Here is a 27,285-nt window from a genome sequence, read left to right on the forward strand (position 1 = left end):
TTTCTGCAGTGACCGGCAGTGTCTCACAGAGGCAGCTCCCTGGCCTGCAGTGCAGAGCGAGGAATGACGCAGAGTCCATTGTGACCCACACTGGCCGTGCATCAGGAAGTACACAACTGTGATTTACTAGCCTGAGATTTTGTGGGTTTTATCATAGCCTGATCTAGCATCTTCTGGCTCATTTGTAGTGAAGATAGTTCCAGACAGAGTGCAGTATGTGCATAGAGACCATAAGTTTCTTGTCAGAGTGAACAGTTTGGTGTCCAAGGGGAGTAATGTTCTTGACAAATGAGGGGGATAGTGAAGCACTTTTAATGCCTTGCAGAGGAGTGCAGCTTGGAGTGAAGGAGACATGTTTGTTGTTGTAAGAGGCTAATACAACCCAAATTAGGGCAGTGATTATGGAAATAGAAAAGAAGTAAGAAATGAGGGACCGTGTGGAGGTCACATTGATGCTACTTGATTTCAGCAGGAGGTGGGTAGTGGGGACAGGGAGGGATCCAAGATGACTGCAGTAATTTGGGGGAGGAGCGTGAGAATCTTCGTTTTGCATTGGATTGTGTGTTCGACTTAGGAATTTTCAGCAAATTGCCTGATTAGAACTCAAAGATATGCTTGTTCAGGGCTGGGAACACACAAGGTGATTGATTATTTGGTTGCTAATGTCAGGATGCATGTCTCCTCCTTCTCATCTTTTCCCTCAGTGGGATAGGAATGGTGGATCACTATCCATATGTTTTTGCCTAGTTTTCTCCTCAGAAGTGTTGTAAAGGCCGGTGTTTGCCTCCAGAGAAAACAGCATTTGTCAACCCTCAGTTGTGCCATGTATTTTTCAGTACAGAAGAAACAAGAGAGGAGGGTAAATCTTTAAACCAATGAGATTACATGAATTTTCTTCAGAGTGCATTTCAGTCATATATACAATTTAAACATAGTCCTGAGGAAAACAGACTCTGTTAAAAAAAAAATTATAAGTGGAATAAGACTAATGACCTGGATAATTCACAAAATGACATCATCCCTGCAAAGAGCATGTAGTTCAACTCTTAAAGGGTGAGGAGCATCTTAGATGTTTTAAATGACAGGAGACGCAAGACTATTGGTTCCTTGACCTCAACTGTCTCTTAGATGCTTTCTTTCTGGTGTTTTATTAACCTGCAAGATGTAGTTGTTCATTTTTTCTTCTTCTTGGATTCCTTTGGGTTCTGCTTCTACTTTTTTTTGAGAAAGATGGAGTTTCTTTTCACGCCCCACTTCAGTGGAACATGCCCTGACTGAAACAGTATCATGACTGTGGCCATTGCCCAGAGTCCACGCATCTATACCAAATCGATTTTGTGGTGGGGTCTCTCCAGTGAGGTTGCAGACAAAAAGCACTAGTACCACTTGGAAACATGATAGAAATGCACATTCTCAGGTTTCCACACAGACCTCAGGAATCAGAAATTCTGGGGTTGGAGCTCAACAATCTGTTTTTATCAAGCCCTCCAAATGACTCTGAAGTGTGCCAAAATTTGGGAACCAGTTGTCTAGGGGAGCCTCAAAGACATAACGTATCCTCAATGTTGTGGAAAGATTTGAGGATGGTCTGTTGATGAGCTACTAATAAGGAGAGAAATCCCATTAAGTGGGCCTTGTGACGTGGAGCAAAATCACTTAAACTTCTCTGTCTCTCTGTGCCTTAGTCTCTTTACCTTTGGGATGGGGCAGTTGGAATGGTCAGCATTTCCAGTTTAGGATCCCATAAAGTAGTGTGAGGGGTTTGTCGATTAATTCTAATATTTCAGAAAACTTCACAGAAACTATGTTTCCCCTCAGTATGCTGAAAAGACAGACCAAAATATCTTACTTGCTAGTTCTGAGCCAAAAATAAGCACTTAAACTGTGAGCTTCTTGTGGTCACTCATTTTCGTGTTTTCAGGGCTTAATCACAGGGTCCAGTCTGAGGGGAGCCCTTCAAATAACGTTATATAAAAAAGTTATGAACCAAGTTACATAAAAATCAGTATGAAAATACAGATCACTTTATGCTAATCAGAAGCTGCAATAGATTTCCCAAAGGAAGATAATGGCGCCCACGTTTGTAAGCATGCGTCTTGAGGGTTGCAGCATTAGAGTCCTGCAAACAGAGGCTAGTCAAGGCAGGGACCAGGTGGCCTGCCCCCGACACTTGGCTTGTTAGTGCTTCTATGGACGATAGCCCAGTTCACTTATTCATAAGTCTGTGTGGTTTCAATTATTTATGATGTTCTGCTAAACCTGGATGTGGTTCATTTGGTCCTGGAGGATCCATCTGGGTCACTGACAGGACCCCGCTGTGTCCATGTGTGCCGTGCGCTTCCTGGCAGTGCAAAATTCAGCAGCATGGCAGGGAAATCACATCTCACAGACTGGCGAAGGGGGTCTGGGGCCACATGGGAGAATGCAAGGTGTGCCAGGAACCTCCCAAATGCTTTGCAAGGGGGTCTCTTTCTCAGAATGATCAATCTGAACCTAAGGTTATCTCCTTCAGCCCTGAATGTTTTTTTTTAAGGGGAACAGATTGAAGACCTCCCCTGCCGGGCTGGCCTGTCAGAGGGAGAGAGAAGAGAGAGGCCACCTGCTGCCCCAGAAGGGAAGTGAATCAGCAGGGCATTGGTTTCCTTCAAACACTAATTATTGTCTCTTGGCTTTGGAGATTGTCTAATCCCATGGCTACTCTTTGGAAATCTGAACTCTGGGGTCAGATATGTACAGGGGCAAGAGACCAGACCGAACCTTTATTAGTTCACAGAACTCCAATTCTTTATTAATCACAGCTTGCTCACAATGACACAGGAAAATAGCACTAATGAAGAGTAAATATGCAGGCAGCAACCTTCAGGAGTTGGGATTTGGGGGAGAAACGACTTCAAAACTGCGATAGGTACTTATGGTGGGTGTCTGGTGATTCTTAGTTGGCACAAATGCCCTGCCTAGCCCCCTTAGCTGTACCAGCCCTCACAGATGGAGTTTCTTTTTATTTTAACAGGCAGGATTGCCTCACACTGGGGAGAAAGACCAGCTTGAGTGAAAGTCCGCAGTGTTTTTGACCTTGTTCGTATGTGTGTTTTAATGCAACAACCAGCTCACAGTTTCCAAGTGGAAAAATATTCAGTAGCATCATGTACTTGTACTATAGGTAAGAGCTTAAAATGACATCATCAATCATGGCATCCACAAATAAGCCACCTGACACATTAAGTAATTCATTCCATCAAAAGAACTTAAACTAGAGAATTAAGCCCACTTCATGAAGAGCGAATTCGTGGCTGCTTGAACCACTGGGATTTGGATCTGTGTTCAGCAGTTTTAAAAGGTTCGACTTTTTGCTTCTACCCAGACTGATCTCAGATCTGTCTTCTCATCCATCCCTTTCTAAAGCCAAAGCACATTTGTAGCACATAATCCAGGAGAAGCCGAAGTAAATGCTATGATTGGTGTGTGTTTGTTTTTTCTTAGCCTGGTTTTGTAGTTTCTAGGCAGTTAGTAGATTATGAGTGAACAAATGTGGAGGTTTGCGTGGAATTGTAATTAATACCTGTAACCTAGGCATGGTCTTAGTCAAGTTCAGATATTACAAAGCCGTCTAGGTCATTAGGCAATGGTGGGTTTCTAGCACCATGGACTGTCTACTGACCTCATTTTTCTGTTGGTGTGAAAAGGGCAGGGAATGGAGTTCAACATGAGGGCTTCAAAAAGAACAGACCTAGCAAATTCATTTGAGTGGAAAGACACAACATCAAAAGCCTGTTACAGGACATGTAAGATTATGAAATAACTTGCATAATGCAATACTTGTATTTTTTAACAAAAATGTAAGTATTTACAAAATAAGATCCAAGGTATTTTTTAAACATCAAGCAAAACATTCTGCAAAGAGACCGCATTGAATTTTTTTTTTAATTTTTGATTCTGTTTTTTGTTTTTTATAATGAGTTCTTTTTAAACCATGTCATACATTTCCCATACTGATATCGCATGATCCATTATAATATAGGCAGGGGGATTTACTAACGGTGGGGCGTGCCATCCCTCCATCGCTTCAGCCAGAAAGTTCAACCTGCAGCTCCTTGTTCCTGCGCACCTCGGCAGCATGCCTCTCCTGGAAAACACCAAAGGGAGAAGCAACGTCACAGAGCCTGGCTGTCTGCTCCACAGAGAACCAGGAAGGACTGCCTACTCCTTTCCACAGTCTGCATCTCACTGGACATCACCCAGTTGTTTGGTGTCTATCTTTAGGAAATTTTCGCATTTCATGATAAATGACCACAGGAGACCCAGGAAGTGTCACGTTAGGGAAAACCGTATAAGACTTATGGAGACTAAAAAGACCTTCACACCATATTTGATCAAAATCATGATCAGAAGGTCTATGATTAAGAGAATTTTGAATATGCCAACTACTGTCCTAGATCCAGAAAATAGCAATAAAACATCACATTGTTGTTTACCCTGTCATTTTTAATGGTGTTTTTTTCCCCCCACTTCCCAAATATATATAAAGGGCTTTATAATTGCTGGTGGATACTTTGAGAGGATTAGTTGCAAAACTTTTTGTGCGCTTCCTAAATGCTTACCCTGTTTGTCAGGGCCTTTCAAAGCTTGTCCAAATCACCTTTGCAGCCTTGCCCACCATTCTTCTCCTTTCCACGTGAAGCCGAGGCTTTTGTATAATGGAGTTGTCTTTTCATGAATTTTTAATGCTTGAGATTCCTAGTCTTCTGTCTCTATTTGGTCAGGATCTTAAACCTAGTCTTTAAAGCCCGTAGCAGTCACGTTTTCTTCCATGAAGATTTTCAGGAGACCACAAAATAAAATTAATCTTACCTTCCTTTTGAACACCTGCATAACTGTTTGCTTATATGTGGCAGCCATTTTGTTTTAACTTGTACTATGGGCATTTCTGTGCTTGTCTCATCTTCTGTGTTAAGTAGTTGCTTATATATAAGCTCATTGAGGGCCAGGACTCTATTTTCTCACCATATAACTATATAACTATATATATATATAGTTACCATATATAAGTAGTTGCTTATATATAAGCTCATTGAGGGCCAGGACTATATTTTCTCACTATATAAGTTATGCTATACCTTGCTGAGCATAGCAGAGTGTTCTACGTTCAGCCTGTAATTGGTGGATGTTTATTTATGTGAGGGACTGAGGTGCTAAGTTTGGTTTGGGAACTGAGCTTACTGTGGAGGGAACTGAGAGGAAAGGTGGATCAGGTATTTTTCAGTACATGGTTCTGTACCAAATGACTATAATCCCCTTGTCTTGCATATCATAGGTACTAAATAATTGCTTGTTGAATTGAAATTTTAAAACGCTAATGGTTACTAGTATTACTTCTTTTTCTAATTAGAATATTATTTACATTCCCATTTTTTCCCTGCAGTTCCAGAAGTTTCTTGTGGCTCTATGGATTCCCTTAGTTCAGGGGCAAAGACCTGGACCAACTATAAAGTAAATCTTACCATTAAACTCCAGTAATCTCAAGGAGTCTCTGCTGTGTTCTTTATAATACTGAGCATTTATTAGAACTTAATATGGAATCAGTTCTGCATAAATACAGATTTTTATCTGTTAAGTTCCCTTTCTTCCTCACAACAATCCCATGGTAGAAATGTCATTCTGGTTCCCACTTAACAGATGAAGAAACTGAGGCACGGAAAGCCTACCTCATTTGTCCAGGACCACAGAACTAACAAGCGGCAGAGCTGGGACTCCACCTCAGGAAGCCTGTCTCTACAGCCCACTCTGTTAACCACTGCTGTACAAACTCACTGTTAGCAGAAGGAAAAAAATTTAATAGTTGTGAGGAAAAATGTGTCTTTTCAAATGTAGGTGTTGGGACAAAAAGGCATATAACATCTGACACTTCCTTTAAAGTAAGAACTGGAGCAAACAGGAAGTTGACTCTAGAGAGTTGAAACACAATTTTATTTAATTGGTTTAAATGAGCTTTTTGTGTTTGTTGAAGAGCCATGAGGAGAAGGAGAAAAAAGCATTGTTAGGGAAGTCACCTCTGTCCCATCCAGAAATGTCACTGAGGAAGGGGCAGGGATAAAACTGGCTCTTCCTTCCTTCCTTTTTCCCGCCATTACAAGGAAAACGATAAGCAAAACCTTTCTCAGGCAGAAAGAAGCTAATTAGAGCTGAGCTCTGATAAAAATTGAGAAAAAGTCCAGACCATCAGTATACTTGAGCAAAATAGCAGACACCCAAGCATAAGGGTTGATACAAATTCCAATTTCTAACAGGGAGCATTATAATTAATATTACTGGGCTACTCTGGAGCGCACTTCTTACGAAACTCAAAATTAGTTGTAAGGAAACAGGTTTTGCTATAGGAAAGAACAACTACATCTGTGAGCTGGAGATAAACATTAAAAAAGGGAAATTAAATAAATTCTGAGTTTCTAGGAAAAATATTGTCTGTTTTCAGGTATTTTACTAAATACATTATTTGAAAACTTTCTATTCAAATCACCAAAGAGATACCCATGAAATTGTACTTTCACTTCCTATTAGAATGTGGGAGAGGGGCAGCTGGGTGGCTCAGTGGGTTAAGCCTCTGCCTTTGGCTCAGGTCATGATCCCAGGGTCCTGGGATTGAGCCCCACATCGAGCTCTCTGCTTAGCAGGGAGCCTGCTTCCCCCCACCCCCGCCCCTGCCTACCTCTCTGTCTACTTGTGACCTCTGTCTGTCAAATAAATAAATAAAATATTAAAAAAAACAACAACAACAATGTGGGAGAATCAAAGGGCAGACATGTGGGAGTTTTTCAACAGTTTTTTTTTTTTTTTTTTTTAAATCAGGAAACTCTAATTGTCAGAGGTTACTGACATAGTTGTGATACTCTGAGATAGCTCCTCAAAAGTCAAGGCTATTCTTTGATAAGATGCATCTCATTATTGACCTTCTACTACTTGGTGGGTGCTATCAGACACTTGGCAAGAAAGACTGAAGCAGAACTACATTTACCAAGTTCTCTGCAATCTCCCTCCTTCCTCCTGTCTATATAAGGGAGGTGTAATACATCATCTTTTAGCATTGTATGCAACTGTGTGATACAAGCATGTATTAAAGGAAAAAATTAGGAAAAATTCTGATTCCTTAAGAATATGTGATTAGAGATTTCTTTGAGGTCTTCCTTCTTTTTTCCCTTTACATTTTAATGTCTCCTTTTCCTCACTAGATATCAAATACAAACCAGGGATTTGAATTAGATGACCTAGACTATCAGTTCCATCTATGAAATTTTGTTAGGTGAATCTATTTAAATGCCCCACGAGGTCAATTGGTGTCATCAAGAATTCTTTTGACAAAAGAACAGGCAACTTGTAAAATAAAAGAGGGATCAAGAGTGAGCTGTGAGTGCCCGGAAGGCATGTTTTCATTTATATCAAGATGACAGTGGTCACTGAGTATAAACTCCCAATGGTACTGCCCAGCTTTCTTACTGAGCAGTGTTTGATGATTGACAAAGAATTGCTGTTTTAGCTTAGTACAGACACTGGGAATCAAAAAGATGTGGGTTCAAATCTAGACTCTGTGGTCTACTTAGCTTTGTGATCTTGACCAAATGGTGTAATCTCTCTAGGGGACGGTAACAAGATCTCCTTTCAGGGTTGTTGTTTGGATTACGTGCAATAGTACACTCAAAATGGTTGGTCTACAGGAACCAATCAGTAATGGCTGGGTTTAACTCCTTTTCCTTTCATTAGTCTTTCATCAGACATGTTCAACAGTAAATAGTTTCATAAGTGGCACTTATGAATGAGAATGACCCCCCCCAAAAAAACAAAGTCAGATGAGAAGAATAAAACTTGACAATAGATGAAAACTAATAATGGCTAAAATCTTGATTTAAAGTTATATAACATTCTCTCAAAATATTTTTATTATTTTAAGTTATATCATGTTATGTGATGTGATTGTCACTGAAATAAAGGCTATGATGTTTCAGTTCAACTTTTCTATATTGTTAGAGGTGAAATTTATCAACTATAGTAAGACAATGTCCCTTATTTCCTAAGTGCTATCCTTTGTGGTTGGCTAGGTAAAGTAGCTGTCAAGGTCGTCTGTGTTTTTTTGCTTCTCTCACCCCTGAACACCATGGAAAGCTCCTCTGGTCTCTTGTCACAATATTATGATCTGAGCTGTCTTGGCAGGGGCTAGTGAATGGTGGCGTTGTGTTATCAAAGCAAGAGGATGTGACAACTTTGAGTTAAGTGGAGAATTCAACCAGATTCAGCAGAAGTCCTCTCAATTGACCTGCTAGGTTAAACAACATTCTCCATTCCCCCCATTATCTTGGAACCTCCTAAATGTTGGGTTGTTTGTGAGGCTGGGAGCCTCTTCTCTATTATCTCCACATACTTTTCCTCTCACTGGTTGAGCTATATAGCTTGCTTGCAGTCAGTGATATTTCCAGCCTGTTCGACCAGCTAGTTGAGAATTTCATTATATGATTCAGTTAAATATTATAGTAATAGAAAATTGTGAGGGTGGAGGGAAAGCTTTGGAAATACTCAGGAAAGGGAATTATGATCAGATAGTGGATCAACTGTAAAAGCGAGGGGAAACTGTAAAAAAGAAAAGTTGTAAAGATTCTATGTATCCATATTATTATACAGAAGTTCTCACCCAGTTTTAAAGAAATTAAAACTGTAAAACATGGCTAAGAGGATATAGGTGGAAAATGGGAGAAAAAAAGGACATGGCACCCCTATTAACCGATCCATTTCTCACAAAGGTCTTGGTCTACATCAAAAGATTGGTAACTGGCTATACATTTAAATGTTTGATGTTAAAGTTCTGTGTTTAATGAATGTATGTATTATTGTTAAAATGATTAGACCTGCTTTAACTGATTTTTCAAAATTACCCACTACAGATCCTGTATGGGTCTGAGGAGAGAGCTGTTGCTCTTCAGGGCTCCTGAAGGGGCAGCTGGTGAATTTTCTGCAGGATACTGTCCAGCGTTAGGGGAGGAAGGACATGTTAGGGGAGGAAGAAAGTGTCTCTTTAATCCTTTCTGTGTGGCAGGAACCGGTGCTTTTCTTTCTGTCTCTGTCTCTGTGTCTCTTTCTATTACACTATTCCAAGAGTAAGAACATTTGAAACTTCACCAGAGTGTCAATTTTTTTTTTTCTTAAAGATTTTATTTATTTATTTGACAGACAGAGATCACAAGTAGGCGTTGAGGCAGGCAGAGAGAGAGGAGGAAGCAGGCTCCCTGCTGAGCAGAAAGCCCAATGCGGGGCTTGATCCCAGGACCCTGAAATCATGACCTGAGCCAAAGGCAGAGGCTTTATTTAACCCACTGAGCCACCCAGGCGCCCCACACCAGAGTGTCAATTAACCCAGAGACTACAGTTTTGAGTCCTAGATATGACAATTTATGTCACTCAATTTGAAGACTATTGGGTATGTATAATTTCGATCTGAGTGACATAAACAGATCAGCCTAGTGTAGGTCTTCGTGGCCTAGGCATTCTTTTTTCCACACCTTTCTCCACATTTGATTCTTTTCTATATAATAAGCTGGAGTGTTGAGATGAGGTGTTATGAAAACAGAAATTAAAAAAAAAAGTGTCACATTCTTATCTGAAGGAAAAAAGAACAGTTTTATGGAACAAAGGTAAAAAATATTTAAATATAATTTATGGGGGCACCTGGTGGCTCAGTGGGTGAAAGCCTCTGCCTTCGGCTCAGGTCATGATCCCAGGGTCCTGGGATTGAGCCCCGCATTGGACTCTCTGCTCAGTGGGGACTCTCAGCTACTCTCTCTCTCTCTGCCTGCCTCTCTGCATACTTGTGATCTCTGTCAAATAAATAAATTAAAATAATCTTTAAATATAATTTTATATTCTATAATCTTATTTTATAATCTTTAAATATAATGAAAACCTAACAAAGCATATTTAAGAAGTCTCGGGGCGCCTGGGTGGCTCAGTGGATTAAGCCGCTGCCTTCGGCCTGCTTCCTCCTCCTCTCTCTCTGCCTGCCTCTCTGCCTACTTGTGATCTCTCTCTCTGTCAAATAAAATAAATAAAATCTTAAAAAAAAAAAAAAGAAGTCTTTAGCTCAGTAGCTTTCAACTCCTGCTAAATATTAGCACCTACTGGCAAATTTTAAAAGTAATGCTGATCTCTGGGTCCCATCCCAGATAATTAAATAAAAATCTCTTTGCTTAAAGAGCACTTCAGAGATTCTAAAGTTCAATTGAGATGGCTTTTGCTTTAGGCTTTCAGTTCTAGCTAAAGATCTTGAGTCTAGCATGGCTGGGTCTCCAAGAAGTCTGTGAAATTTATCAGTGAATGACACCAAAGAAGCCACGAATACCACACGAAGACATGCTCTGCTCGGATGCTCTGTTCTCTTACTTGAGGGGTGTGGGGGAGGGTGGTGGGGGGTGGGGCAAAGTGCTGGCAAGAACTCAACATGGAATTGTATCATGTCTCCTGGTTAATGGATAGGGTCAGTGAGGCCTGTCAAATGGTGGGAATTTAGTGTGTTAGCCTCGATGTGGATTTATTTTTATTAACATTTTCCCAGTGTTTTTTTATTTAGTATTTATATTGGTCCATTATGATACATTGACTTATTCTCTAATTTTTGTTGCTAGGTCATTTATTGCTGGGTTTTATATTGTCTGCACAGGGAGAAAGATGATTAGTTAATGCTTTTTGATACTACATTCCCTTCCAGGTTCCTAAGCACATGGTCAGTACTCGATCAATACTCACTGAATGGCTCACTAATAGGTTTCATTTTCAGTGGTAAACATCTATTGAAGTATCAGATTCCAGAATAACTTATGTATGTTAGCACTTTCATGCATTTTCAACATGATTCTTATTACTGATTCTCTTTGTAATTTTAATCTCATTGCAGTAACTTCATTCAAACAGAAGGCCAGATACTGGTATTAATAAAAAAAAAATTACTTTGTATTATTTTAAGAAAGAGAACACATATTTAAAATACATCAAAAGGAAGTAAATTTGGTATTACCTAAGAAATCTCTCGACTTCAGGGAAAAGATAATAGAACTTGGGTAACACTGGCCAAAGATCTCATTAGATTTGAAAAATGTCTCTGTGACTGTGAAATACCAGAGGAAATATGGTCTTAAAAATGATCTGCATTGTATCATTCAGCATGGGATAGAATATTGTCAGCTGAGGAAGTCTGGGTGGCTCAGTCCTTAAGCGTCTGCCTTTGGTCCAGGGTCCTGGGACTGAGCTCAGGATCAGGCTCCCTGCTCAGCTCCCCCTTTTTGTGTTCCCTCTATCACTGTCTCTCTCTCTTCACTGTCTCTCTCTCCCTGTTAAATAAATAAATAAAATCTTAAAAAAAAAAAAAGAATATTGTCAGCTGAGATTTAAATCAGAATAGGCTACAACCCCTAGTTATCAAACCTGACTAAATATTGGAGTCATCCAGAGGATTAAAAAAAAAATAGGTTCTACCCGTGGAGATTCTGCAGCTTGATGTCAGGAATGTTAAGCTGTCCACAAGTTGATTATTTCCAGGACAAACTGCATGTCTGTATGCATCTGTGTGTCTGAAAGGGGGTAGAGACTAAATCTGGGTGAGAATGGGGAAGAGTGCAAGGTCCTGGGCAGGGAGTGAGTGAAGAGAAACACACAGAGAAAAAGAAATTGCCTATTAAAATCCAACACTTCTGGAAATACTAGTTAAAACATGCAAATTTCATGTGCCATTTTATAATGTCAATCAAGAGGGACATGCTATCTACTTGTATATGTGTCATTTCAAAAACAATTATGGTCCTGGTTGTTGATGATATAAATCTTGCACTGAATACTAAGGTTTAATGGAAAATACTGGAATATGGCCAGTGTGCCCCATTCCTAGCAACTCCATGTGATTTATTTTATTTTGGGCCTAGGATAGGAGATGGTTGAGCTATAATTATTCAGAAGAGAATATATGGTGGTCTTCTGCTGTCCATGGTACCAACAAGAATCTCCTTGATTGTGCAGAAACAATGTGAACTGAGGGCAAATGGAGGAAGACCCAATGGTTCAAAGTGAGGGGCATAAATTTTACCCAATGGAACTTTGCCCTCCTGCATCTCAGCAAAGCACTGGCTATGGTACCACCATGTGTAACACGCAGAGAGTTGAAGGGCCACCTTCAAATTCTGACCTGATGCACTTAGATGAAGTACAATGACATTGTTCTGAGAGTGGGGAAACACCAGCTTATATAAGTAAATTAAATTTTAACTTTAAAGTTCTGACTAAGGCATTCAGTGGCTCTCCGTTCCCACCCAAGTCACGTAGTACTTCCTCTACACACTTCAGAGAGCCTCAGTGTCCCACTGCTGTATCAGAGCCCACACACACTTCCCCAGCAATGCTTTCAAAAGTTCCTCAAGAGCACAGATGTCCACCAAACTCTCTATGGAGTTAAATGTATCTATTTTCAGGCTTTATGCCTAATTTTCTTTGATTCTGGCCTGATAGGTGTAATCAGAGAATGGGAGCAAAAACAGAGTTATCAGAATAGGGCTTGCCTGATCCTTAGATGAGATGAGCCAACTCTAATTGAAGACATGAGTCTTCCTAAGAAAAACTCAGAAAACAGGAGCACAACTCTTGTTGTCGAGACTCCTAATGCTCTGATGACGGGGCAGTCTTACTTCTCTCTCCAGTAGTGACATGTCGTTGTACTCAGTACTGGTGCAGGGGGCAACTGCTCAGAAAAGGACTTAGGAATTGTTTCTCAAAAGTCGTATTTCTCAATGTTTCATCCAATTTCTGGAGATGGACAAAGCCTAACCATTTATAGCTATACTCCACATTTTCAAAGGAAAGTTTTCTGGGTGGTGGTGGTGGGTAGATAGCAGTGGAGCCCACAAAAGGGAAAGACAGAACACTTTCCAGAGGCTCTCCAGCACTGCTCATCCTGACTGAAGGGCTGGTGAGAAGACACCAGGATATCAGAACTTGGGGAAATGAACATCCCTTACTAGCTTCCCTTTGCTTTGGTTTCAAGCAATGTTATTATACACCAGTTTCACATGTAGATTTTCCTACATGGAGAGTTTGGGCTTCCTGCTTCTTTTCATAGATATTCTGTCCTTTTCCTACAAATGTATTTTTCCAAATTATTATTTATATATTTAGCATCATGTTTTAATTAAATAAATTAAATAAATATTGAATTGAAATAAATATTGAATGTGTTATTTTATTATATATTATTATTACTTATTAATATATATTTGAATGGTCTACTTCATATTTCCAATTTAATATTTTTCTAAGGGATTGTTCTTCAAATTTGTACAGAACTCTTTGCTATACTTGAAAACATGGATCAGCCTCCCTGAATTCATTCACTGCTTAAAAAAAAAAAAAAAAAAAAAAAAAAAACAGACACAGTTCTAGCTTTAATGTTGGATTCCCATTCTTCTACCATATTGCAGTGCCCATGACATCGATGCTACAATGGGTGAACCTACCCAAAGTGTTGGCTGTCTGTGCACTTGAAGCAGGTTTTGACTAAGTCTCTGGCTCCTGGACATCTGACAGCTCACCCTGCTGTGTTGCATAGCAACGCATGCTTATGCCCAGAACTTCGTTGGATTACCTTTTCCTGCAGACGTTCAATAATAGCAGCTAGATTAGCCTCACGGTTTTCTTTAATTTGTTCCATTTTCAGGATCAGCTTTTCCTCCGCCATTTTGCTGAAGTTGTTGTTCTCCTCCAAAGCCTTCTGGAGGACTTCTCGCTCATGTTCCCTCTTCTCTGCCAATTGCTTCAGCACCTGGGCCTCCTGAGACTGTGGAAGAAAAACATACTCATCTAAGAGTCACCCACACACAAACCTGGGGGAACAATGGCCTCCTGATTTGAGAGTGTTCTTTTCAAATGAACTCCACTTCTAGCCTTGAGCATGGTTGCCATTCAGTACTCATCTGCACAGCTTAGAGTTTTCTGTAGAATGTGGTTAGCTGGGAGATGTGGTCAGCTGAAATTTCAGCTGTGAGTTTTTTGGAGGCACTATCTTAGAAGAAGCATTTAACCCCGACTGAGGAGTTTTTTTTTTTTTTTTTTTTTTTAGAATAAGTTGCTGCTAAGCATTTATGCAACCGGGATGCTGCAGTTAATCATTGGAATGCAGCGTCCATTGAAGCCTAAGGAAAATATGGGAAGATTAGGGCAAGTTCTAGTCTTTTCCCTGCCCCATTTTTTCACCAGCTATAGGCTGAGTCCCGCAGTAAACTTTCAACTCTAGCCAATCAAATCCCCAAATTCATTTTCTCATTTTATTCCACCCCCCACCTACCCCACCCCACTTGTCCCACAACCTGCTTATTTTGTTTTCATTAGCCAAATTCTCTTTGGAGACTTGTGAACAGCACAAAATTAATGTCCACTTGGCCAAAGAAAATAGAAAGCCCTTATTCTGGCCTCCTCTTGAACATGCTGAGGTCACCTGGGCAATCTTTGAAACCCTGTGGTTACTTATGTCAGAGCAGAAACATCAAAGCCAGACACACCCCACCCAGCACCCACCCAGCATCCCCACATTTTGTGTCCTTATTTCTCCTGCAGCATCAGGGGGCTGTATGACTCTGTGCAGTGGAGGTTAGCAATCACTGAGGTGCTTGATGAAAATGCAGAGGCTTGGTTGGTATCCACCTCCCTTCCCAAATTCTGATTCTGTGGTTCTTTCTTGAGACCCAGGAATCTATATTTTTGATAAACTTCCCTGGTGATTCTAATGCACACTATTCACAGAATACCTTCTGGAAAATGCTCTGGCATGGTCTTTGATGTCAGGGCTGCATTGGTGACCCAGATGTGCTATTTAACTTGACTTTTTCCTCCATAATATGCAGCTGAAAGAAGTCTTACTCAGTGCAGAGCTATCCAAGTTTAAGACTAAATTACTGCATACTCATTGTTCCTGGGGAATGCCTTAGGACTGGCTGGCGCTCTGAGGGAAAGCTTCATAGGAGTAATTGTAAATGTGAACACCTAAACAATGACAGATCAAAAAAATATCTCATGGCTTGTCAAATATTGATTACTATTAGAAGCATTAATGGGAAACCATTTTAATTAGCAGTGGTCATGGGATCTTACGGGAGAGATCTTGGTACGTGAACACTGTGAAGTTTGACAGGGGAAGAAGCTTCTCCTCAGATACAATTCTACAGGAATGGTAACATCAGGCAGCCTTAAAGACTCTTTGCTGACGTGTTTGCTCTCAAGTTCATCAGGAACAGGTCTAGTGACTCACTGGAGATTAGAGCATTTTGGAAACTAGCCCCATGTCTCCTTTTAGACTCATCAGTCTTGCTTTCTTATAGCTAACAAAAAAAACCAGTAAGAAAAATAATGAGAAAATGTTAACATAGAATAAATTCAAAATCAAATGGAGCTTTTTGGGAAAAAACATGAAAAAGTATTTTCTAGCTGATGCATCCTCCTGCCTCTAGGTGGGACTATTGGTAAAGTATCCTACACGGATTTTGCTTCCTTATTGCTGCTAGGACTACTGAACTGGGACAGGGACACACTGATTACAGATGTGTGTGTGTGTGTGTGTGTGTACACAGTTATACAGTTTCTCTCTGATGGACTGTGGGGCAAGGGGCCACGTGCCTGCTGTTCTCCACTGTATCTGCTCATAGAGAGAGTTATCATGGATGGGTATCAAGGGGCAACTGAGGAACTTTTCATTTTCAGGTGCTCAAATTTACTGTGGCTCTTCTAAAATTGGGTTCTGACTTACAGTTTATATTTGCACTCTTAGTTTTCTTTTGTGAAAGGCCTAAAGACAGTCAGGAGACAGCAGGGGAACAGAATCGAGAAGGGAAGCCCTGGGGACTCACAGGGCAATATGGCAGCATGTGTCTTTTCAAATGACTTCCTTGGCGGGGGACGTTTGGTCTGTGTGAACAAACTCTCCCACAGGCCCCATCATCAGTGACGGAGAGATGCCATTGCCTCACTGGGTGGAGCGTTTGGCTCCTTTGGCAGCCGCTGGGACTAAATGAGACTACCCAGCATCACTGTCAAGTGTATTTCTTTAGCACAATTAATGGGGTGAAACAGAAACAGAAGGCAGTCTGGAGCGTTCTCATGTGAGGCCGCTGCTAAACAAAGAAGACTGGCCAAACTGGGCCAGGCGCACTTCAAGGCTGTTCCATCCTGTCGTGCCTTTCCTTCTACAGAGGACCTAATGATTACCTGTGTTTCAAATATATAAAGCTCAGGTCCATTAAAGAAATATATGACATGAAGTGGATTATGGAAAGAATTCCACACTGAGAAAATATTTATGACGGGGCCCCATTTTGGTTTCTCCTCACAAATACTTAACTCTCAAACACATTCTTCCACAGAGCCAATAGTCTTGGGGTCTTTACCTCAGTTCCTAAGGTTTCCATAATTCTATTGCTGTGACAGTCATATTCCTTTTTCTTATTTTTGCAGCCTAGCACCCAGATATCTCTGCCTACAACTTCTCTGAATTTATTCTTGGGTAGAAACTGATTCGTTCATATATACACCTTCATCTCCCAAGGGTGCCTGGATGGCTCAGTTAGTTACGCCTTCAACCCTTGGTTTCCCTTCAGGTCGTGATCTCAGGTTGGTGGGATGAAGCCCCTCATCAGGCTCCATGCTCAGAGGGGAGTCTGCTTGATATTCTGTTTCCTTTTCCCTCTTCCCCTCCTGCTCATGCTCTCTCTCTGTCTCTCAAATAAATAAGCAAATAAATCTTAAAAAAAAAAAAAAAAAAGATAGGGGCACCTGGGTGGCTCAGTGGGTTAAACCCTCTGCCTTCAGCTCAGGTCATGATCCTAGGGTCCTGGGATCAAGCCCCGCATCAAGCCCTACATCGGGCTTTCTGCTTGGTGGGGAGCCTGCTCCCCGCCCCCCCCGCCTGCCTCTCTGCCTACTTGTGATCTCTGTCTGTCAAATAAATAAATAAAATCTTAAAAAAAAATACACCTTAACCTCTCAGTCACAGCCTCACAGCCCGGAAGAAAACCGGTTATGGTTCTAATATTTCCATCAGTGAGAAAAAAGGATGTGGTTTAAAAAACTGCCTTAAAATACAAGGTGTGTGTAAGGATGTAGAATAAAAATATGTTAGACAAAAGTGGAAAAGTGTCCCTTCATTTTGGCAGATACAACGTTCTTACTGCAAGGTGGAAGAGGTGTTTTTTATTTTATTCCTTGCTTGGGCAGATTAGCAGAAAGAGCCCCTACTGGGAGGCTTGAAAGGTAAGATTTGTTGAAAGTTGTTAAAAATAAATTGTTTAAGGGAAAAGGTCTGACCATGGAGGACCATCTCTGAAGAGCATGTACTTAATATAGAAGATCACGGACACAATGAAATGGAAAATTAGGGCATGATAATCATCAGCTGATACAATGCAAATGTCAAGGCAAACTATTTATAGAACTGAGACATCCAACATGACATTCTGGGAGATCAGGGAACTTTCTCCACCTTGCTATTGTAATAATGGAGGCTCAGAATTGGTGAACACCTTTTCTAGGTATCAACCTCCTCACACTGAACTAAGTATCACTGCAATGATTACATGAGACTACGTGAAGGGAAAAATAATGAGACAGAGAGAGGAGTTATTGTACATTTAGGAACACTTCAACATTTTCTAAAGAGGTTCATTACCATTCCTTGTATTACTGAGTATGAATTTAATTACTATACAAATGAAATGGAAGATAAATTTGAGTTAAGTGGTATATAAAACTCACTTTATTTTATGTACACATAAGAGATTTAAGACTATATTTTAGATAGTATTAGTGTTCCACTTATTTCAGAAGTGAACACACTTCTAGCCCTTTATTTTATTGTCTCCTTCATCATTTGAATACATTACTTGTCACTAACTAGAACCTTCTATCAGACACTGGATCTCCTAGTATCTCGGTGCCTTCACAGTGATAGGTTGGAGGATGCGTCTCCAATTATTGGCTTTACTATTAATAATGAAAAAACATTAGTAACCCAGCTGGAGCACAATAATGTCTTGTTAAGATATAAAAATTGAATATAATTGTGTAAAACAAAAGGGTGCCATATTCACTTTGTGTTGGAGTGAGAGGTGTAATAAAAATTTTAAAATGATTAAAATCTAAAGACCTTTAGAATGAGCTCTTAGACTAAAGCCTGTACTGATTTTACTGTGATGAACTAGGAAAAGAACTACCGGGGGTAGGGCTGGTCTTCCCCGAGGGGACCGCACACAAGAGGGTTCTGTGGACCAAGGGTCACATTCACCAAGGAGAAGATGCTTTCTGAATGTTGAATTACAGATAATCTAGCACTTTAGCTCATAATCCACTGTTGTACAAACCACTCCCTCTTTTCCTGGATGCAACTTTCATTGCCATCTAGGAGATGCCAAAAAACAGAAAAGGTAAGTCTATCAAGTTTGGTGACCAATGGTCCACTTTATTCCATTTTCTTAAAAATAAGCAATGTATCTTTCTTTCAGAGATTCAGGGACTTTGGAGTTGATAGGTGATAATATTGTCAGTGTGGGTATCTCACTGAACTGGTTTGAGTAGTGCTCTTTTTAATTCAATCTATTTTAGGTTGAGATTTTACCCATGTCATTAGAATTCTTAAATTTTCATCATTTTTTCCTAATGCTAATTTTTTCAGGCCACTGGTAGCTGTGCAGACCTATTTATATAGGTGTCACCTATCAAACTGTTTCTCCTTCTTTGTAACTTGATAAATAATATTTTATAATATTTGAAGTATTTATGAAATGTACAGTAACATTTCAGTATCTTTGTTGATAAGAAACTTCTTTTCTTTATAAAATTGTGAATTTTATAAAGAGGGAGAGGGAGAGGGAGACAAACCATAGGAGACTTTTAGGTATAAGAAACAAACTGAGGGTTGCTGGAGGGGAGCAGGGTGGGGATGGGGGACCTGGGGGATGGGCATTAAGGAGGGCACTTGATGTAATGAGCACTGAGTGTTATATGCAACTGATAAATCCCTGAATTCTACCTCTGAAATGAATAATACACTATATGCTTAATTGAATTTAAATAAAATAAAATTTAAAAAATTGTGAATTTGCTGGACTAAATGGGCAGGAACCAGATGTGTTTTTGCATAATAATAGCTCTTTGTCTCACAGGGTTTGTCAAGTGTCTTCATGTAGGATAGGTCTTCTGGTTCTCACATTAACTCCATGACAGAGGTCCCTTTACTAGGCTCACTTTACAGATGGGTAAAATAAGACATAGATTAAGGACTTGTCCAAGGTCATACAGCTATTATGTGGTAGAACCAGACTTTGATCACAGGTATTGTCTTAAACATATGTTTTCTCCCACTGTGCTTTTAAAGATGCTCTTAAACACTATGATCAGCTTATGATGACCATATAATTTATGTCCAAACTGGGGTACTTGTAAAATTGAAATGATAATAATGATATAGAAAAAGCAGGATTAAGCTGGAGTTGTCCTGGGCCAATTGGGACTTTGGGTTAGCTTAGCTCTGCTGTTTCTTGCTAAACGTTTGTTGAATGAATAAATGGCTGGCTGGCTGGCTGAACAGATGGATGACTGAAGTGTTTCACCCATGGGGGTCAGTTGCAAGTATGGAAACTTTGATTTCAAAATATGAGATTCAAGCTGACCTCATGAGATAATTTGGTCTTACGGAGGCGAATGCTGATTCCCACAGATAATCAAAGAGAGGAGGAAAAGCAGGAAAAAGACTTATTTCTTGTGTAACAGATTTCTTCTGTGAACCAATCAATGGGGATTAATTCTGGTTCAAAGGAGCCTAAGGGAGGACTGTCCAACCTAGTAACCAGATGGTCGGTGCTGCAATAGTGTCAGCAGATGGTATGAGGAATTGGGGACACTGCCAGAACATTTACTGTGAACTGAGTTTGAGCCCACGTGGAGATGACTGCATTGCAGCCCTCCAGTTATAAATCTAGAAGGCCTCTGCAACATAGCCTAGGTCACTGGTTCCCAGATGTGGTCCCTAAACTCTCAGAAGCAGGCCTTTTGATGATACCAGTGGAGGGGAAAGGGGCTCATAAGCTTTTATTATCTTTTAGAAACCTTATCAGCAATCATATTTCACCTTTTTCTTTGTCTATTTTTATACTCTCATTGAGTTAGAATTAAGTCAATTTAGTGAGAAAATACTTACTTTTAATGATAATCAAAAATATTAATTAGCAGTTATAGATTTTTTTTGCTTATAACCATGGCAAAACAAATTTATTAATACTATTATATTAATTTATTAATACTATTATGTTAATTTCATACTACTATTAATAACATGTTTGATAGGCAGAATCTTTAAAAACTTGTAACTGTGAGAACAGAAATAGACCCAGAGCAAAATGTGGCTGACCACTGGACTAGGTTGGACATGTGTTTACTTTTGAAAGCCTTTGGTGTTTTTTTATGTCTTCCGTAATAGAGTTTGAACATCTAATCTGGGTGCTTCAAGGCCCTCCACAATCTCACCTCATTACTCTCCATCTCCCTACCCAACTCCACTAGCTTGCTGGTCTACCCACTGCCCTGAAAACATACATTATGCATTTTTACCTCTGTGTATCCTTAGTTCTGGAATGATTCTCTTAGTCTAGAACACTTTCATGTCTTCTCTATCTAACACTATTTATGTTTCTAGTCAGCCAGTTTTTTTTTTAGTAGATATTTTTCTAAAGAGATGCTGTGATTCACATCAAATAGTGAAATGTTTTTATCTTCCTCAATGATCTCCCATTTCAATTGAAGTCTAAGTCATTAAAATGCTACCTTCTGACCCCAATTCCTGCTTGGCACTTCCTTGTTCTTTCTGCTTCAGTCACACGGAGCTCTGTGTACTTAAACTGTCCTAGCACACTCTTATCTCAGGGCCTTTACACTTGCTAATCTCTTTACTTCAAGTGTTCTATCCCCAGAGAAGAGCTGTAAAGCTTACTCCTTTCTTTCATGCTTCCTCCCCCTGCAATGTTCTCATATTTAAGAGGCCATTTTTGGTCATCCCATATGAATAACGCCTTCCACTCCAGCACTATCAATTACCTTTGCCCTGCTGTATTTAGTTATTAGCTATTTCTTCCCAATTGGAATAAGGTTGATGAGGCATCTCTAATAGCTAGAACAGTGCCTGTCAAATAGTAGGTTCTTAAAATATCTGTTGATTGAGTGATTTTTCCCAGACTAAGAAGCCTTTGGATTGTATAATTTATTTAGTGCACTTTCAGAAGATATCCTTTGGAAAAGTAGTAATTATAATTTTGTTTTAGGATGTGAAGACAAAATAAAAAGTCAAAACAAGTGATAAATTGTCACTTTAACATTTGGTTCTAAAAATTATCATTTCCTTAGTCATTTAAAAATATTTGCAGTACTAATTCTTTCTAGGGACTAATAACAAAAGACAGAATCCATGCCTTCATGGAGTGTATAATTTAACAGCAGGGATATTAAGGCTAAATAAATATATATGCAGATAAACATATGCTTACTAATTGTGCAAAGTGCTAAATAAATAAATAAATGTGAACACCAGGAGAGAGACCGGCAGGTGAAAATTGGGCTCAGAGAAGCTCCCTCCCCACAGTGAGGACTTGACAAGTAAATGCAGAGCCCACCGAGCCAAAGAAGAAAGTGTGAGATTTAGAAGATCCTATTACTTCCAGTAGGTCCTAAACTTCCCCTGGGTTGGTTCTGATTACGTAAAGATTGAAATCACAGCATGGCAGTTTCTTTTTAACTTTCCGAGTTTATATTTCAATGTAATCCTTAGAAAATATGTAAAAAATTAATAAAGTTGAAACTGAACAATTATCCGGTACCAATTAGAAACAGTTAGGCCTAAAATTCCTCCATGGTTCACTAAGATTTTTCTGGTCTCATTTTTATCTGTGCTGTCCAACTGAATAGCTACTTGCTGCGCAGGGCTGTTTCATGTTACTTTTTACTCCTTAAAATGTGACTGTTAGAAAAATTTAAAATACATATGTGCCTCACATTATATTTTTGCTGGACAGCACTGTTCTGTGTAGCTGCAGAGATCGCTTTTTAATGCTGAAAGGGCTAGGAGAATTACGAGTTGATCAGTGTAGGAGCTAAATAGTCATTGCAATTGTTATACTAAAGCTAAGCTTCTAAAGATGAAAATTGTGGCTATCTGTCATTTTGCTTGTCGAAATTCCACTTCCCCTTCTTTGGATAACAACACCTCAATTTCCTTTTAGGGCTCTACTCCTCTGCATTTCTCTGCAGGAATCTGACCTCCCAGCCTCTGAAGGTCATGTGATCCAAGCTAGCCAATCAAAGTACCGCCCGCATCCTCTCAACCCCAAGGATGGGCTCAGGGTTCAGGGTGTGACCCCAGGACAGGACACTGAGGATCAATCCCAGGACTTTCGTGGGAAGGAAAAATGCTCTTTCTGCTCGAGTGTCTAATTTGTGAGGAAAATAAGTTGGGAGCGACTGTTGGAAAGGAAACTCTCTTGGTCTTGAAATCAATGAGAGGCAGGAGGAGATTGATGATAGATATAAAAAGGTTTATCTGACCACATTGCTTCGTCTGAATCCAGCTTGTTTTTGAAGCTGTAACCATTTCTAGACATTTTAGTCACATGCCCACTTTGTGTTTTAGCTAGTTGAATTGAGTTTTGGTTATATGCATGTTTTCACTAAGGTAATCACTGACATATATCCACTAGCTAGAGGCTCTTTGAGGAGAATTAACAATTCTTCTAGCGAGCACTAATTAAGTTGGCACAAGCCAATAGAATAAAATCAATTAATGATTTTTTAAGTTGGTACTTTCTGTTAATTAGTTATATTCTCTTCTAATTAAAACTCTACTACCAAGACATAATCTATATAATGATTTTTGCCTTGAAAATTGTAACAAGTAATACCAGACATGTGAAGGAATACTGATTTTAAAGGCTTTCAAAAATTTTTCCTGGTGTCACAATGCCAGATGATTATATTTATAAATATCTTAAAAAACATTTTAAGGCCAATTTCTAGTTCAATTTCTAGTTCAATTCACTTGTATAAAGGTGTAATTGTTGATAATTTATCATTGTCAGGGTGTAGGAATTTTACCAGAAAGAATTAGTAATTAGCTAACTCAGGAGTTTTATGAGGCTACCAAGTCAATTTTGATAATCTCTGTGTTTTTCTTTCCTTTTAACAGTATCCTTCAAATTAAATAAGTGGCCTGGAAACACCAGCAACATTCTGAACCATGATGCTGAATTTTCATCTCAAGTTTCAATCTCAGCTCAGTCACTGACCTTCTATTCGAATCAAGTCCCAGCATCTCTACAGGACAACGTAGGACCCGTACCCATTGCCCTTTACCTGTAAGAGAACTTGATCCGCCTAGAATGTAACACACCATCACTGTTGTAGTTAGTAACTTGTATCTGTTGGCAGCAAGTTAGAAGATAAGTTCTCATTATCTGATATTACATCTGTTGTATATATATGTGTTTATATATGTACACATGTATTATACACACACATATATGCACATACACATATTTGGCTTTGTGTCATGTTAACTGTTAGAGAATTCAGTGAGAAAGACTATCTTTGTTTTCTTTGTAACTATCCAACCTGTAGGTGTTGAATGTATTGGCTAACTTTTTATAGGTAATATATTAATAAAATAAAAAATTATTGTAAATGCAGAGTTTCCACTTAAGTAAGACAGTGCATGGAGCATATTCTTAGGGACTACATGCTTCTAAAAATATATTATGATAAAGTCAGTGAAAAATACAATAGAGGCATGAATTACCTAAAAATAATTCCATTTGGGTTGGTCAAGAGCATTTTGGTGGGATGGACTTTAACAATCACTTGATTGGTACAGGCATATTCAGATGTAACTTCTATCTTTATGTGTAGAGTCTTTGGGATTTCTGAGTGTCCCCCTCTCATTTTTAATACCCTTGGCTTCTTAGTCATCTAATTGTGAACAATTAGAGATTGGGCAAAAGAAAAGTGCTTTAATACAAACAGAGGCCAATGGAAAAGAGAGAAGAAAAGGCCATCAAGGCTTAGAACTAAGGAGAGGAGGACACTGATAGATTTAGAGGGTCCTGATCTTGGAAGGACCAACTTCAAAGGCAGGAAGTGAGGCCTTGAGGACAGAGGCAAGCTTGGGGCCCTTATCCTGGGGTGAGCAGCATCTGGCAGAGATATTTTAGGGGGAGGATCTGGTGGTCTATAGTTTCAGGGAAAGCCTGCACACTGGGGATGGGACACGGACCCTGAGAGGAGTAATCACCACTCGTATATCCCTCCTCACCTCCAAACCGTGAAGCTAAGTTTCCCAAGTTTATGCTTTCCTGGATATGCACCGTGGACTAAGGCAGGGAGATTTTTATGATGAGGGATCTAAGAGAGGGAGAAGGGCACCAAGGTATTGAAGCTCTTTTAGTGTCTAAGATGTTTGGTTTCAAGTAGCCCAGAGGCAGCAATTTTTACTTGAACTAGCCTGGCTCCGTGTCTGTTGAAGACCTACACGTGCTGGGCTATTGTAGGTTTACACATATTGTTCCCTGGAACCTCTGCTGGAATGTGTGGGGTGGGGGGAAGAAAGGAGAGAGAAGAGGAGGGAAGGGAAGAGACAGAGAAAAGAGAGAAGAATTGAAAAACCTATGGGAGAAGTTACCTTTCTTCTTTCCTCTGCAGCCTCCAGTTTTTTCTGGATCTCCTCCAGAGACAGGTCTTTCTTCTTTGGAGAAGCTAAAGTCCGTGGGGCTTCTGAGATGGGAGATGGTGGCTTCAGGATCAGCTCAAAAGCCTGGCCAGAGGCACGTTTGTTGATTTGCTTCACTTCCATATCTGAGGAATGAATGTTGGAGGATGTTAAGCATACATAGCAGTGAAGCAGGGGGTTATTGAAATAATTTGAGTTCTGGCAATGGAAAGCAGCCTTGTTATTCTGGCAAATAGGAATAAATGCTGCGTGTGATTATCTGTTCTACATGGTTTTGAACATATAAGACCTCTTTTTTACTATCATTACAGATATATTCCAACAGAATAAATATGTACAGTGTTGGGAAATTCAACAACGTCCATAGGGAGTTGATTAAAGGCAGGCGTCCTTAGGAGAAAAGAGCTCAAATTGATTTTAAATCGAACTTTTTTTTTCCTTTTGAATAAACATGAGCTTCACATGAAAATAAAGTGGCACAGATTTCGATTTATCCTTTGAAAATTATCATGGCTGGAGGCATTTTCAGGCTAAGTGAGAAAGAAAAAAAAATAACAAAGGTTTATTGGAAATTTGAAATGCTTTACCAATTCTTCTAGGAAGCAGTGCATGAGCAATGTTGAATTTATCTGTTTAGCTTCTAAGACTCAGCTCACCCATGACTTCTGACTTTTTTTTTCTCCCCTGTCTTCAATCCCTAATGCTGTAGAACCTGCCACTGTCTTCCCATTTGTGTCACCTCCAGCTTATCCCTTAACCACACTGTGCTCTGCTTGCTGATTATTTGACTGTTGGACATATGTCTCTTCTCTTCGGCTCTAAGTTCCCCCAAAGAGAGGCCTGTTCCATATTTATCTTTGCAGCCTCTGTGACAGCCTGTAGTGAGGTATTAGAATCCCAGAAGAAACGTGGCCGGATTACGGGTTACAGCTGTATCTAGCAGAGGAAGCCTCTGTCTGGGTTATCTGTCAACTGGATGAATTTACACAAGGTAAGCGTTGGCCCTGCCTTCTAATGGAAGTTTGGGTTGGAAACTGAAACCCTTTCACAAGGACATGGTTACAAAACAGTTAATTAGCATTTATGACACTTGTGCTATGTTAGCGTAACTTTGGAAGGAAAAAGCCTCTAAGTTCTGGGTCAGGCTTTAAAGGCATAGAAGTGGGGCGCCTGGGTGGCTCAGTCGTTAAAGCGTTTGCCTTCAGCTCAGGTCATGATCCCAGGGTTCTGGATGGAGCTCCATGTTGGGCTCCCTGCTCAGTGAGGTGCCTCCTTCTCCCTCTGCTCCTCATCCTGCTCTCTCTCTCTCCCTCTAATAAACAAATAAAATCTTAAAAAAGAAATAAACACACAGAAGGGGTCAAGTGCCACAGATGCCTTCAGCTTATCTTTAATGTATGTCTTTACTCATCTGGAAAAGAAACATAAGCCAACAAGTAACAAAATAGACCTCAGCTCTGACTGCTACACATAGACCTCTATCAAACACCGTCATTACATTGACTGAATTACGTGAGGATGAGATCATTGGCAATGATAGCTACCATTTTTGAGGCCTTGTAAGGGGTCAGCCTTGCTGCCAAGACCATTTAAACCCTGTAACAATTATGGGAAGAAGATACTAGAGTTAAATAAGGCTCAGAAAATCTAAGTAACTTGCCTGAGGTCACACAGATAGTTACAAAGCCAGGAAGAAAAGCAAGCTAAGTAGACTGAACTTTGATAAATCCAGTGGAAAGTGTTGTACTACAGTGAAGTTTGTAGTCATGCCAGGTCTTTAAGCTGGGTTGGTTTCTTTCTTTCTTTCTTTCCTTCCTTCCTTCCTTCTACCTATCTTTCTTTCTATTTTAATTTCAATTCTTATTATCTAGGGCCTCAGTCATAAGTCACTTTTATCATGGGAACTTGTTAGCTTGTTGACAGGCATATTCAAAATATGGGAACGTTATGGAGAATATAATAAGGGGAAACAGTGATGGTTGTTGATTTTTTTCTTTTGAGTTTCCTGAGTATAAAGCATTTTCTTGCAAATTACTGTTTGGTCTAACGAAAGCTTAGCATATTATATCATTTGCAAAGAAAAGCCTTAGACTTGCTCTCCATGTTGGTATGCTGGATGTGGCTGCTAACAGCCATCTAGCTCTATTTCTGAAGAGACATAAATGTGCTCTTGTTAGCATCAAACTGGAACTGGAACTGTTTGAGGGGTGTCTGGCTTGCTCAGTCAATAGAACATGCGACTTTTTTTTTTTTAAAGATTTATTTATTTATTATTTTAGAGAGAGAAGGCCATGTGGGGAGCAAAGGACAGAGGCCTGCGTGTGATTATCTGGAGAGGGAGAGAGAGAGAATCTCAAGCAGACTCTCTTGAGTGTGAAGCCCCATGCAGGGCTCGATCTCTTGACCCTGAGATCATGACCTGAACTGAAATCAAGAGTCTGAAGCTTAAACTGACTGAGCCACCCATG

At 39.8% G+C, this 27,285-nt stretch overlaps 1 protein-coding gene across 1 annotated transcript in view; it reads right to left on the reverse strand.

Moving 5' to 3' along the window:
* Positions 1 to 2,762: 2,762 nt before the first annotated feature.
* The window catches only part of STMN2 (stathmin 2), a 52,912-nt gene continuing 28,389 nt past the window's right edge, over positions 2,763 to 27,285 (reverse strand). Inside the window, exons 3-5 of the mRNA XM_045063180.1 lie at positions 24,770 to 24,942; positions 13,658 to 13,849; positions 2,763 to 4,123 (exon numbers count right to left, since the gene is read on the reverse strand). Coding sequence (XP_044919115.1) covers positions 4,064 to 4,123; positions 13,658 to 13,849; positions 24,770 to 24,942 — 425 coding nt within the window. The 3' untranslated portion in view covers positions 2,763 to 4,063. The remainder of the gene's footprint in view (positions 4,124 to 13,657; positions 13,850 to 24,769; positions 24,943 to 27,285) is intronic.

The sequence above is a fragment of the Mustela putorius genome, unplaced genomic scaffold (genome assembly GCF_011764305.1).
Source record: "Mustela putorius furo isolate JIRA1106 unplaced genomic scaffold, ASM1176430v1.1 tig00003846_pilon_pilon_pilon, whole genome shotgun sequence".
Lineage (NCBI taxonomy): Eukaryota > Metazoa > Chordata > Mammalia > Carnivora > Mustelidae > Mustela > Mustela putorius.